Here is a 14,196-nt window from a genome sequence, read left to right on the forward strand (position 1 = left end):
AAAAAATCAGAATCAATTTTAACCCTAGAAGAACCAAATATATCATACCATTTTTGAAGGGTGAGGCCAGAGATTCAGCAAAAATCTTATAATGCTTATCTTATGATTTAATTTTTTTTTTAATTTACCACAACTACTTTTCAATAATACTGATTTTGTGAAAAATTAAATTTGGCTCACAATTAGAAAGGCAGTACAATAATCTTCTTACCATGAAGCACTTTCACCTATCAAAATTAGTGAGTTTTGTACATTTTGAATTCCAATTACATTTTTTTGGAAATGAAAATCTTCTACCCGAGTTTCTCTGAACCATTTCCAAATTTCTAATAGGTAATTTTTAAATTTTATGCCATCCACTTAAATATTGATTGAAAAGAAGATTGCTAATCATCTCTGTTGAGTATAACAATGTCTGGAGATTACTCAGATATAGCATCATTTGTTCTTCAAATTATTATTGTGTTGAATTTATACCACTTGTTGTATTTCCTTGCTAATAAATCAATGTCAGTTAAACATTAGTCTATCATAATGCCAAACATAAAATAACACATGGAGGACTTAATTTGTTTTATCTTTCTACATCAATGATGTGCTTTTATCGGAATGGTATTGTTTAGCCCTTCCAAAATGGCTGCTCATCATGCTGTAACAGATAATGATATACTGAGAGGTCTTTTAAAAGGTGATTCTAAATGAGAATCTCCAGAAAATAAATTTTATAAAATAAATAATAAATTTTATTGGTCCCAGGGCTTAACAAAGTAAAAGATAGAGCAATTCAGAGAACAAGCAATCAGCTGTTTCAGCATCCCAAAGACTCTAGAAACTCTTCCACACTATAATAGCATTTATCTATTGAACAATGCTCGAGGCGTTTCTTAAATGTACCCCAAGAGGAAGCAGATATAATGCCTGGTGGTAGATAGTTGAAAATTTTGACGACCACATGTGAGGGATTTTTATTACACATAGCAGAAGACTGGTAGAATAAATGTACATCAACACTATGTCGAATATTATGCCCATGTACTTAAGCATTGGTGATTAGTTCTTTCATATTATCCTTAATATACATACATAAGTAATAAATATATAGTCAAGGTAAAGTTATAATTTTCAATTCTTTAAAATGGGGTATGCAAGTTTGCCATGGAGGTATTTTTGCTATATACCTAATACATCTTTTTTGCAATATAATAACCCTACAGAAGCCAGGTGATGCTCCCCAGAAAATAATTCCATTGCTCATATGTGACTAAAAGTTGCCAAAGTATACCATTTTTAGTATCTTTAAATAAACAAATTTTGCAAGATCCCATAAAATACATCCACGTTTAGCCAAAATGGAGCATAGGCCATTGGTATGAATACCCCAGTCATGGACTCATAAATAGACAAACCTAAAAACTTGGTTCTTGGTACCCTTTCAATGGTTTGGCCTTTAAAGCATAGGTCTAACTGAGGCAATTCCCTTCTTTTTTAAAATTAAATATAATTTGTTTTTAGTACATTTACCGACAGTTTGTTAATATTACACCATTTTTCCAAGAGCAATAATGAGCTATCAAGCTTAGCTAGCAACAAGTTTGGAAGAGAAGGGTGATCACACTTCCATGTTCACTAGGTGACCTACGTTTACATACTGTCAGGGTGTATGAACTTTCTCTCGCCAGCCCAACTTTTAAATATTTACAGAATTTTCATCATTTAAGTATTAAATCACAGAGGCAAAAAATTCTGCCACAAATAGCTCTGCAAAGCCCACAAATAAAAACATGTAGCTTGTCTACTACATATATTTATTAAATGTTCAGGTTGTACTTTGGCATCAATACACCCAGATAGAATATTAGATAGAAGAATTCATTAACTCTTCTAAGTAATATTAAATTTATTTAATCACGAACAGTGTAAGTTAGAACAAAACCACTTAAAATGTTGTCCCATCATGGAAGCAGTAAACACCAACAGTGCAGCCTTCTCTTGGACAAAAATTACATGCAGCCTGAGTCTTGGTTATAAAGTTTTGCACTTAAACATAGATGATATTGTATGATAGTGTGTATATAGTATGCTAATTGCAGCATCTGCAAATTTACTGCATGGTGCATCAAATTTGTGTTTTTATTACATATTTTTCTTACCTTTGCTATCTGAAGTAAAACTATTGAGTGCTTAATCGACTCCAGCATCTCCTGAAATTAAAAAAAATTATAAATATATTTTATACATATGAGAAATTATGTATCATTGGAGAACATAGTCAATCAAAGAGGAAGGTTGCAAACGAATTGCGCAGAGTATGCAATAATGAGACCAGTCAGATATGTAACTAAAATTAGCAGTGACAATTTAACTCATGGAAATTCATTTAGTAGAATATATACAAAAGATCATTAACCTGAGTCATCATCTAATATGGTCAAAAATCGGACATTTAGTTCTTTATTCAATCAACCTATTATAAAATCTTAATTTTTCATACTTCTTCACTTTGACATTTGCCATTACATATTTGATTCATGCACTTGGAGAAGTCCTTGTAGTGTTTCCCCAAACACTGTCCCTAATTAGTGCATATTTTCACTTTTAATGCCTCCATTAACGTACGAGGGTCATCCGGAAAGTAGTACCCGTTCGTGCCGCATGAAGTGCTGACGACGCGAGTAGCCGCTGGACGAGGTCAGATAGCTTCAGTGGCTTGTCCGCCTTCTCTGAGCCAAGTTGCGTGACGCTAGCATTGCCCGTGTTGTTTCTGTGATTGTTTACAATGTTTAAAAAAATTGAGAACGCCGCCAGTTGTGAAGTGAGGGCAGTGATTAAATTCCTCAATGCAAGAAACGTTCGCCCATGTGATATTCATCGCCAATTAAAGGAGGTGTATGGAGACAATGTAATGGACGAGTCGTCTGTTCGGCGGTGGTGTCGCAACTTCAACATGGGGAGGGGGAACACACACGACGATGAGCGTTCGGAGAGACCGTCTGTCATTACAGACCAACTGGTGAGCTCAGTTGACGAATTCGTGAGGAACGATCGGCGCGTCACAATTGATGACACCTGTGAGCATTTTCCCAATGTTTCTCGAACAATTGTTCATGAAATTGTTAAACACCATCTGCATTATGCAAAAATTTGTGCAAGATGGGTCCCTCGCGTATCTCAATGAGCTGGCGGCGAAGGACTATGCAGCAGGAATACAGAAACTTGTCACACGTTATGACAAATGCCTTAATTTGCTTGGAGATTATGTTGAGAAGTAGTTTAAAGTATCCTCTTTCAAATAAAATTTTTTATGTTTGTTAATATTTACTTTTGTCTTTTTATTTCACGAACGGGTACTACTTTCCGGATGACCCTCGTACATTATCTCGTCATCAATTTTGTCCTGAATTCCCCTTCATTCTAAAATATTTTCTATCTTTCATTTATCCTCATATAAAGTAACTGTACCATATATCTTATCTAAAATCGTATTGCATCTTGCAGTGTGCTCCTTGAAGTAACTTCTTATTGCCTATAGACAGCTTCGACCTTTTCATGTATCAGACCATCTCCTTCTTCATAAGTCTCCTTTGCTCACGATGACCTGGTGTTTCTAGCCTTCTAACCAAAAATGGACTCTTAAAATTTCATTCCCTTGGATGCCAATCTTTTTCAGCATGATCTAAATCAATCTACTATAGCCGATGACCTTCCTCATGTAGATACCATAGTATTTTATTCAAGTATTGGTGACCCTAATACTATGCAAAGCTTTCCTCTTTGTGGGTGCGCTGAAAGTATTTGGGATTGTGTCTCTAAAAAATGCATAGGGTTTATCACTTTACTTTTCTTATTCAAGAAAGTAATGTGCATGCTCTTGCTTACATTAACGGCAATTTATTATTGTTGAGCCACTCAGAGATATAGTCTTCATCATTTTGGAGGATGGTATGGTCCCCATTCTGCCTCCTATTAATTGTGCAGACATCAGAAAAAAGTCTTACTTTGGAATTCAAGTTTTCAGGAAGGTCGTTCACATTAATTAGGAAAAGTAAAGGCCCAAGAATGCTAATCAGGGGAATCTCCAATGTGACCTTTGCCTCCTGTGAATACAATTTCCCTGACTTACATTTGTTTATTGTATCACCGATATCCTGGCATAAACCTAGGAGTTGCGTTTCACAAAAATGACCTACCCTGAATACAGGCTGATTTTTGGAAAAAGCAACAACTCCTGGCCCACTAATCTTCTATCTACTATTATCTGCTATCTTCTATCTACTCCTGGTCTACTAATCTGCTATTACAAGGGTTATACAGAAAGGAAATAACATTTTTTATGGACATTTTAATAGCAAAGATATCGATACAAATTTTTTACGACTTTACGAGACTTTTGTTACTTTCTTCTTCACTTAGTTTCCCACTGAATCTAATTATGGGGGTCCTCCATGATCCTCCAGTTTGCCTTCTCATTTTTAGCTGCTATCACAGTTTTAACGCTGGTGAAATACTTTTGCTCAGAGTCAATTTTGGTAGAAGTGTCTCTGGCCCTTGCACCAGGGCTTCTTGCTGGTTCATAGTATTGGGTGAACTGAAGCTTTCTCTCATGTCTCTTGCTATGTGAAATATTCACTGACATGTACTCCCCATCCTTGGCATCAAGCTGGGTTCTCAGTTCCTTCATTCAAGGTTCTTATAACATTATTTGCCATTTTCAGTTTGATTTCAAGTCTGTCAATCAATGAGTCATTCTTTGCAAACATTGCTTTTAGGCTTTCCCACTTCCACAATTTTCACAATTCCATCCACCCTGTACACAATCCTTAATCCTCTTCTCAGTGAATGTAACAAGGAACCAGCACCTGCAATCTCTGTATCTGGTGCCAATCTTCAGATTCCATTTCCACACTTTATTTAATGACAACTTTCCTCCACTAAGTATACTCCCAGGCCATAACACACTTCCACTTTTGTTGAGCACTGTAAGGACATGTCCCCTCACCATGTGCATACATAGAATGAGGTGATAGTGTACAACAGCCAAAGAGTGCTCCCTCTTTTGCCAAACAACAAACAAGTGTTTGTAAGTGCTATAAGATGGATGAGGAATGACACTAGATTTGCCAGTATAAGTGAAAAAATGCAAAAATTTCATCAATAATTATTAAAAAAATCAATCGCCTTGACGTGGATTCGAACCTGAATTCCTTGATTATCCAGCTGAATACTTTGGTTAGTTAAGCTACCAAGCCATGCTGTGGATTGCGGATGACTACATTAAAAATTACTGCCACGGCATCTCCTGCAGTTCTTTCTATAGGCAAACGACAATTTAACTGACTTTGTTATGAAAACCTAGAGACATAATGGTGATTTCAAGTTGCCATGTTTAACTTACTGGCATAGAAATGACATAAGAAGAGACAGCTTTGCACAATCAAAGCATGGTCTAGTAGGTATGTGACTGATCATGTCTAATTGCAAATTTTATTTTTATCTAATTACCTGAAACGCTGTGGCTTCAGTTACACTCACTGAATTATAGCAATTAATTGTCATGCAACATTTACAGCCACTTTCTTTGAATTCTTGGTTCCACTCAATTCACACATCTCAAAGCATTATCTAATCTAAAGATAACATTTTCCTTCAATTACAGATACACATTCGAACAGAACTTAAGTCCACATTTCATTGGAAAAGAGATGGGATAAGATGAAAATACATAATGGTTGGTGATGGCATGGTTATTGGTTTCCTCCACAGTTTTGGCACAGTGACCTTGGAAAGGGTATGATCTAGAAAGAGATGTTGTGAGTTGACAAGTAGATGAAAAAGTAAATTGTCTTGCATTTGTCAATTGATGGAGCGCAGTCCACAACGAGGGCTATGTCATTTTTCAAATTTTAGTTACATCCCCCAAGTCATTTAAACAATAATCTATGGAGGTAAATAACTTATGGTATCAATCATTTTGAGAACATGTAGGTGGAGAAAATGAAAGTTTTGTTTTCCATGCAAGTTGAATGCAACAATGTGACCAATTATATTTTGTACAGTTTCTTCCACTGAGTATTGGGATGACATTGAAACACTAAGAATTTAAAGATTTTTTGTTTGAGTGATGCCTAATGATGCTCTTTGTAATTTCATTCCTAAGTAGTTTTCAATGAAACACTTCTCATAAACTGATAAATCTGTTGAAGTGTGGACATTCAGCACACTTTTTCATAGTTTATCCCCCCACAAGCACATAAGTAAAACCTGTAAAATAATTCAACCATACTCTTATAATATACAATGAATATTATTTTCCTCAAACATTAGTTCTATGTTTAAGTAAATTAACTAATTTATTGAGAAATTAGACTCAAATGTTCCCATTCTTGCCCTTAAAGTTCCATGCAGATGATAAGCATATTTTTATTATTGATTGACAAAACCTATGTTCTGCCTTTTACCAACTGTGAGGCAGTTAATATTTTAAGAATGGCGAATGTCAGGGAAATAATTGCATTAAGGTTTCCAATCTTCATAAACCAGGGCAACTAACTTCACCATACAAATATGCTGCACTCATTTTGGCCTGATATTATGCTAAGGAAGTACTTCTGTGCTTAGAGATATTGGTTAGATTGTTAGTACAATAATTATAGGTAACCACTATTAATTTAAAACCAATGTCACAATTTTTAGCTTCTCTTAATAAATTTCATATGGTACACTCCCACCCAAACAAAAGTAGCAGATCATTGTTTAGCATGATCATCCATGTAGATCTCCTTGAAAGGGTATGAAATAATGGAAAAATGCATGTCCTCAGGACATCATAGGAGGCATTACAAATATCTTGAATCCCACTCTGAGCTCTGTAGGTCATCATCTCTTTTTTTCAAATTGAAGGGAAATTATGTGTCTCTAATGATGTTCAATGCTATTACATGTGATACTAAGAGTAAAGAGTATATTTCTTTCTTGCTTTGCACAAGTTCTACCACCAATTTCTACACAAAACAGTAAAGTTTCAATTGAAATCATTTGTTCACATCCCATACTATTGGAATGCTCATTCCTTACCATTCATCCTAAAATGCATCCATTAGCTTTTTCAGTTAGTCATCAAACAATGCTGGATTTAGTTACAAAAAAGAGCATGAAAATGTGGAACAAACCCAATAAAAATTCTGCGTACATTTGTATAATTAAATGAAATAAAAAGAGATACTTGATGCCTTAGTTGATGATAATAAAGAATAGCAGCTACTTTGAAATGAAAGATTTTCGAAAGTGAAGAGTTTTTCAAGAGGAGAAAGAATGAGAAATGCTAACATTCCTGTGCAATATCATGTTAGAGGTTTTCATGTCAATGATTTCTAGCACTTTAAGGCCCAGAATGATTCAGGGAATCAATTTAGTTTTTCAGTTAGAATGAAGTCTTGATTTGAGGTTTTCGCAGGGACAAGTTTAAAATATATAAAATCAAGGTTGACATAAATTTGAGGTTAGGGGGAATATTTTGTAAGTATATTTTCACACTTTATAAATTATAAATGCCAAAGGTTAAAAAGTTCAAACAATTCCTAGAGCAAAATTGTGTTTATGCAATCAGGTGCAATAAATATTAATCAATATGGAGCTTTTTTGAATAAAAGCTTTTGTGTCTATATACATATATCTACAGAATTCTGCATTTGCAGAATAATTACTCACTTCTCCTTGATTTTTCAAGTATTTATTTTATTTTGACCACAACAAAGTAACATAAATTAATTTTAAAACAAAATAACACATAACTAAGGTCAGTCAATAACTCTGGTGCTGTTTTAAGAAATTAAAAAAAAAAATCACTCCCACTTGAAAAACAAGCACAACATTTCATATGGTTCAGATAAACACACTGCCACGTAAATGGCCCAACGATCATTTTAAAAATCGATTAAAATAATCCATTAATGCCATCTTTGCCATCAAAAGCTTATTTTAATGACTATGATAATTATTTATAAAAAAACTGAGAGAAGACTGAAAGCTTTGATAAAGTACAAGATATTGACCAGTATGGTGGTGGTCTGATGGTGAATTTTTGGTAAATTCTGGGTTAAAATATCATAAATTTGAAGATTTGATGGCCATGAATAATACTGTCAGCAGATGAGACTCAATAAGGGATGTACGAGGGTCATCCGGAAAGTAGTACCCGTTCGTGAAATAAAGACACAAAAGTAAATATTAACAAACATAAAAAATTTTATTTGAAAGAGGATACTTTAAACTACTTCTCAACATAATCTCCAAGCAAATTAAGGCATTTGTCATAACGTGTGACAAGTTTCTGTATTCCTGCTGCATAGTCCTTCGCCGCCAGCTCATTGAGATACGCGAGGGACCCATCTTGCACAAATTTTTGCATAATGCAGATGGTGTTTAACAATTTCATGAACAATTGTTCGAGAAACATTGGGAAAATGCTCACAGGTGTCATCAATTGTGACGCGCCGATCGTTCCTCACGAATTCGTCAACTGAGCTCACCAGTTGGTCTGTAATGACAGACGGTCTCCCCGAACGCTCATCGTCGTGTGTGTTCCCCCTCCCCATGTTGAAGTTGCGACACCACCGCCGAACAGACGACTCGTCCATTACATTGTCTCCATACACCTCCTTTAATTGGCGATGAATATCACATGGGCGAACGTTTCTTGCATTGAGGAATTTAATCACTGCCCTCACTTCACAACTGGCGGCGTTCTCAATTTTTTTAAACATTGTAAACAATCACAGAAACAACACAGGCAATGCTAGCGTCACGCAACTTGGCTCAGAGAAGGCAGACAAGCCACTGAAGCTATCTGACCTCGTCCAGCGGCTACTCGCGTCGTCAGCACTTCATGCGGCACGAACGGGTACTACTTTCCGGATGACCCTCGTAACTTCAAGATACAAAGAATATTTTGGTTGGTGATGGAACGTTGAAGAATAGATGGAAGGCAAAAGGGGAAAATGCCAGGCAATTCAGGTTGGTGGAAGAATAGAATAGGCAAGTAGAATGGAATGAAGGGAGTTATGCATAATCTTAATAATAATAATGAATTCAAGTATAATGTAAGTTTTATGTTCATAAATTCAAAGTTTCACTATCATTACATAATGTGCAAACAATAAAGGACCACCAAATTGCATGGTCTCTTTCCTATAGTGTAACCAACAAATAAACCCCTACCTATCCCTATGTCAGAGACCTACACATTATTAGGTGACTAAAAGTCAACCATAAAGTTTCTTTAATCATGACGCAATGATTCTTATCTTCAACAGTGAATATACATAGGAAATAAAAAGGAAAAAAAACTCACATTGGCCATATCGTAGATGGTAACAAGATTTTGCTTTTCTTCTTGATTTTCAACTTTCCCAATTCTGTCATCTAATGCCTGAAAAAAAGAATGGACCATTATGATAGATGAAAAATGATTTTTTATTTAATTCTTCCCATACCAAAAATTCTGAAGATAGATAGGTACTTAGTAAAAATGAACCCCATTAATTAGGTACCCACAGGGGACTTCAAAAACCATGCAGGGAATACACCCAATGCCCTAACATATGCTGCTGCAAGGGCAGACTAAGTTTCTCCTTGGGAGAGAGATACTAACTAATTACACTATAGGATGTTTCACACATTATGAGCTTACCATAAATAACAGACTCATTTACTGAATAGGAAGCAACTGAATTATATTGAGACACTACTGGCAATCTGTGCACCATACAAAATTGACAAATGAGACTTGTAAATATTTCTTATGAGCAAAGTACAGCACGTAAAATTCATGATGGGGACACTCATAGCACATTCCACTACACAGGAAAAACTACTGTTTTACAAATAATTTTTAAAAAGTGCCCTTACAATTTTCAAACTCCTGTCCAAATATCAATGAATGGTATCTGAAAGTAAAAGCAGGATCTAATTTGAGGACAACATTTTGCCCACGGCAGCAAAAAAATACAGAAAATTGAAATGCTGTCATAGAACAATAAGAAAGGTTAACAACATTTATAAACCACAAGCAGTGTTTCCAAAAGATTAGATTTTGCTAAGCAGCAAATTTTTTTGCAAGTGCCAGATGCATTTCAACTTGATGAAAAACTATAGAATGACTAAAATGAAAACAAGATGTCAAAATGTGTGAATATGATTAGTTTTCGGATGAAACAGAACAAACATAAAAGCAAGGAAAAGAAGCAAGATGTTAAAACGGCAAAAGATGAACAGCAGGATGAATAGGTGGATTAGATTCATTTACGTGTAATCACCAATGTCTTACCTTAACTTGTTCTATGAGTATCTGAAGGAATGTATCAGCCTCTACCACCTTCTTGTCAAAGTCCTGAATGGTTGGCATTTCATACTCCATCACTTTTTTCTGGAAAAGAATGTTTTAAATTGCTCGTTTTAATATTTTTTTGTTTTATAATCCTAACAACTTAGAGTAAAAATAATAATGAATATACCAACTATAAAGTAAAGTCTGAATGCATGTAAAACTATTTCCTTGTTTGTTATCCTCCAAATATTGGCCACTGCTCTTCAAGGACTACTTCATAATTAAATTTTTTTTTGTTTTCTCAAGGCGTAACTTTGTGGAATTTGCATAACATATTGAAATGTAATGAAATAATTGACTTTGTAATTCGACACACTTTATTTAAAAACACGACCCAGGTTTCGACGTTGAACGTCATCATCAGTGATGACGTTCAACGTCGAAACCTGGGTCGTGTTTTTAAATAAAGTGTGTGGAATTACACAGTCAATTATTTCATTACATTTCAATATACTTCATAATTGCCAAAACCAAACCCAGACATTTCATGTCTATGGTGATCACCATCATGAGTGAATGACATATCACTGAAGAGTGTTTCTTGACCTTCATGTGATACTGCCAACATTCTTTGAGAGCTTATTAACCATTTTGCAGCAGTGAACGTACCTCGTTAGCTCATACGGTAGGCTTTTGTGAACATATCTTTTCACTCTCTGTGGTGTGCTATCATACTACGAAATTTTATAAAAATTACGTTCATCAAAATAAATCACTAAAAATTTTACATTAATAAACTGGGTCTAGATTATATTTATTATTGCTGTGTTTTTACTAATTAAATTATTTTATTATTTCTGGAGCAAAATAGGATATGGAAACATGATATCTTCCATTTTCACCATGTTTAAGAGGTAGGATTCCAGAGAGTGAACCACTGCACTTTTTACAGTCATCAACTGCATTTGTGATTCCTTTTCTGGCTCTGAACTTGTGTGCACCATGATTTTATGTGAACTACTATAGGTGACCTATTATTCCAATGCTTATTACTCATACGAACACTTGCCTCTTGCTAGGGACAACTATTCTAGTTTTTGTACCCTAATACCTTTGGGGTATTGGTTTCCTGTATCTTGGGTGCACCACCACTTGTGTACATAGTTGTGGGTGATGGAGGATTGATAGTTAACCCTTCAGCAATACAATCCCTTTATTTTATGTGCAGAAGTTCAACAAGGCACTTTTGTTTTGTCGTTGCATGGTATGGAGTACTCAGCAACTGGATGAAGTACCTAGGGCTTGAATTCAAAACTCCGATAATAGCAAAACTGTGTGAATTCAGAGGCTTAGTGCCAGTTGAGCTATTTCTTTATTTATGAAACCTACCTTCCAGTCAAGTTCAGTGGTTTGATTCCATGGTCATAAGTGATCTGCCAATAAAACACATGCCAAACAAAGGGTGCAATAGCACCTGTCTTACCATTAGTATGCAGAGTTTTCCCCTTACGGATTCAAATTATTTCATGTCACTGGTTGAAAAGGCTAAGGCTATATTCTGTAGTCCTGTGAGCTACCCATAGGAGGTAAGATTACCTGAGCTATCAATATATTTCCATTATAGTCAAACAAATTTTGATACCAAGTTCCTTTTAGAGTACTTTCTTCCCAACATTTTCAAGTCATTGCCTCTGATGTCCATCGATGCCAATCTGATATTAAAGGGCTTCGGTTAATACAGGCACATCCATTTTCACCAAATGATGTAACCACCAAGTTACCCACAGATGGAATCTTCTAATGCTACCCTCAATACTTTTAATCATGTTCAACAGCAACACAGTCACAGTGAAACCTTTGAAATTCACTCGCAACCACCATTCACATGAATATTAAAATGTCATTCCTTGCTCCAACTGCACAAACCTCTGCTCCAACCACAAATCTGCTAACAGATCCTCTATCACATACATTAGCTTCAACCAAACAACAACTGAAGTCAACTCAATCCTTAAGACATATTTAGGAATTCATGCATTAAAGCCTATACACCAAGCTAACAAAATACTTCCTTAATTCAATGACAGTGATTGGTGACCCAGATACTTCTGAACATTCAAGATCTATTGAGATATGTACTGAACACTGACTTACACTGATCTATAACCAACACCAGGCCCTAACCAAACAAAATTCTAGAATCCTATGAAACTGTACCTACAAATCTCACTGTTTTTGTAAAAGCTTGTGATTAAAAAATTAAAAAAAAGTGCCTCTCTGAAATTAGTAATCCACTAGTAACATTCCAGCTCCTACAAACATCAGGACATAAACCCGTACATGTATATCAACTGTTAACATTGCAGTGACCTCCATAATTTTTGCTGCTTTCCGCTGTGTTCTTGGTAGTCAACCTGCCAATATTAACCAGTGCCTACAATTTTTATTCACAAAAATTAGCCCAGTATACCTTTCCATCACTCTTACACCAATGGCCGCTCTACCCTCTAAAATCCACTAGTTCATTATGAATACACTCAAATTACCCAACAAGTGATATCCCTCTAAGCCATTTAGGCCATTCTAGGCCAGCCAGGCCCTCTAAGCCAACCACCATTAATTTTTTTGCCCCAAAGCGAGATAAGAAATATCCAGTCTACCCTCGGAAGCCTTGGTTGGGTCAATATGTATTAAAATAGCCAACAGTACAAGTTTCACTTGATTACGCCAGATATAACCCACTACAATAAAGTGTTACCTGACTACATCCTAGATTCAAGTGGCATGACATCATATTAACATATTTTAATTTCCCTCTTTACAACATCTAAAAAATAAGGCTTTTTTATTTGTGTAAATTAACCACTAGCCATGAATACAAATAAATGTATTCTGGAGCTGCCTGAGAGTTCCTCAGAAATCACACCTTCAGCATGGCTACCCTATGTGATGTTTTGTTTCTTCAAAACATTAAATCACTCATTTCAATGAAATGACAGACCCAATGTATTCATGTGAAAGAAAATTACTGAAACGACATTTAGAAATCCTATTTTTCTGAATCACATTTTAAAACCTAGCCAGCTGTCAACTCACAGAATGCTGTTGAAATGGATGGTGCAGAGATGGTGGAGGTGGAGAGTGGTGGCGCTGGTGATGGTTTCTTGAATGAAAATATGGGGCATGCCTAAGAATGGTATCCTCCATGGCTCGAATCCACCTCTCCCGCTCCTCCGGGTTCCTTGCTTGAAAGTGGAATGTCTTCCCATCCACTGTCACTGTGAATGTGCTGGCATCTTCATCATCTATCCCAATGACTGCTCCCTTAAGGCGAACGCACCCTCTCCTCACACCCTTCATCATCTTCTCGCAGCTCTGTGAAAATAGCAAAAATATTGATAAATAAGAAAATAACTTCATTGCAACAATTTCAGAGCGTAAAAATCATTCGCCTTGACTGGGACTCGAACCCAGATCCCTCAATATCCGGTCGAGTGCTTTAGCCACTTAAGCTACCGAGGCGTCCTCTTAAACTCTGAAATTTTGGGGCTTTTAAAGGAACTAGATGTTATGACGAAATACCGTACATACAATGTCACATGTATTCGTAGTCGTGCGCGAGGCGCCACTGTCCACGAGGTTAAAGCCAACTTTTAAACACGTATGGTGTTTTCCCTTTGACAAATTCCAAAGAAACTGCGGGAGATGCCGCAACAGTAACTTTTAACGGAGTCATCCGCTAATGTGCATTTCAATGCAACAATTTCAATGCAACAACAATGCAAATATTGTTGCATTGAAATGCACATTAGCGGATGACTCCGTTAAAAGTTACTGTTGCGGCATCTCCCGCAGTTTCTTTGGAATTTGTCAAA

General features: G+C 35.9%; 1 protein-coding gene across 1 annotated transcript in view; it reads right to left on the reverse strand.

Annotated features, from left to right (window-relative positions):
- LOC139686368 (oxysterol-binding protein-related protein 9) overlaps positions 1–14,196 on the reverse strand; it is a 360,366-nt gene that overhangs the window by 70,981 nt on the left and 275,189 nt on the right. The window contains exons 2-5 of the mRNA XM_071583557.1: positions 13,418–13,696; positions 10,322–10,420; positions 9,347–9,424; positions 2,151–2,201 (exon numbers count right to left, since the gene is read on the reverse strand). Of these exons, the coding sequence (XP_071439658.1) occupies positions 2,151–2,201; positions 9,347–9,424; positions 10,322–10,420; positions 13,418–13,696 (507 nt within the window). The remainder of the gene's footprint in view (positions 1–2,150; positions 2,202–9,346; positions 9,425–10,321; positions 10,421–13,417; positions 13,697–14,196) is intronic.

Source organism: Hetaerina americana, unplaced genomic scaffold (genome assembly GCF_022747635.1).
Source record: "Hetaerina americana unplaced genomic scaffold, ioHetAmer1.1.p SCAF_14, whole genome shotgun sequence".
NCBI lineage: Eukaryota > Metazoa > Arthropoda > Insecta > Odonata > Calopterygidae > Hetaerina > Hetaerina americana.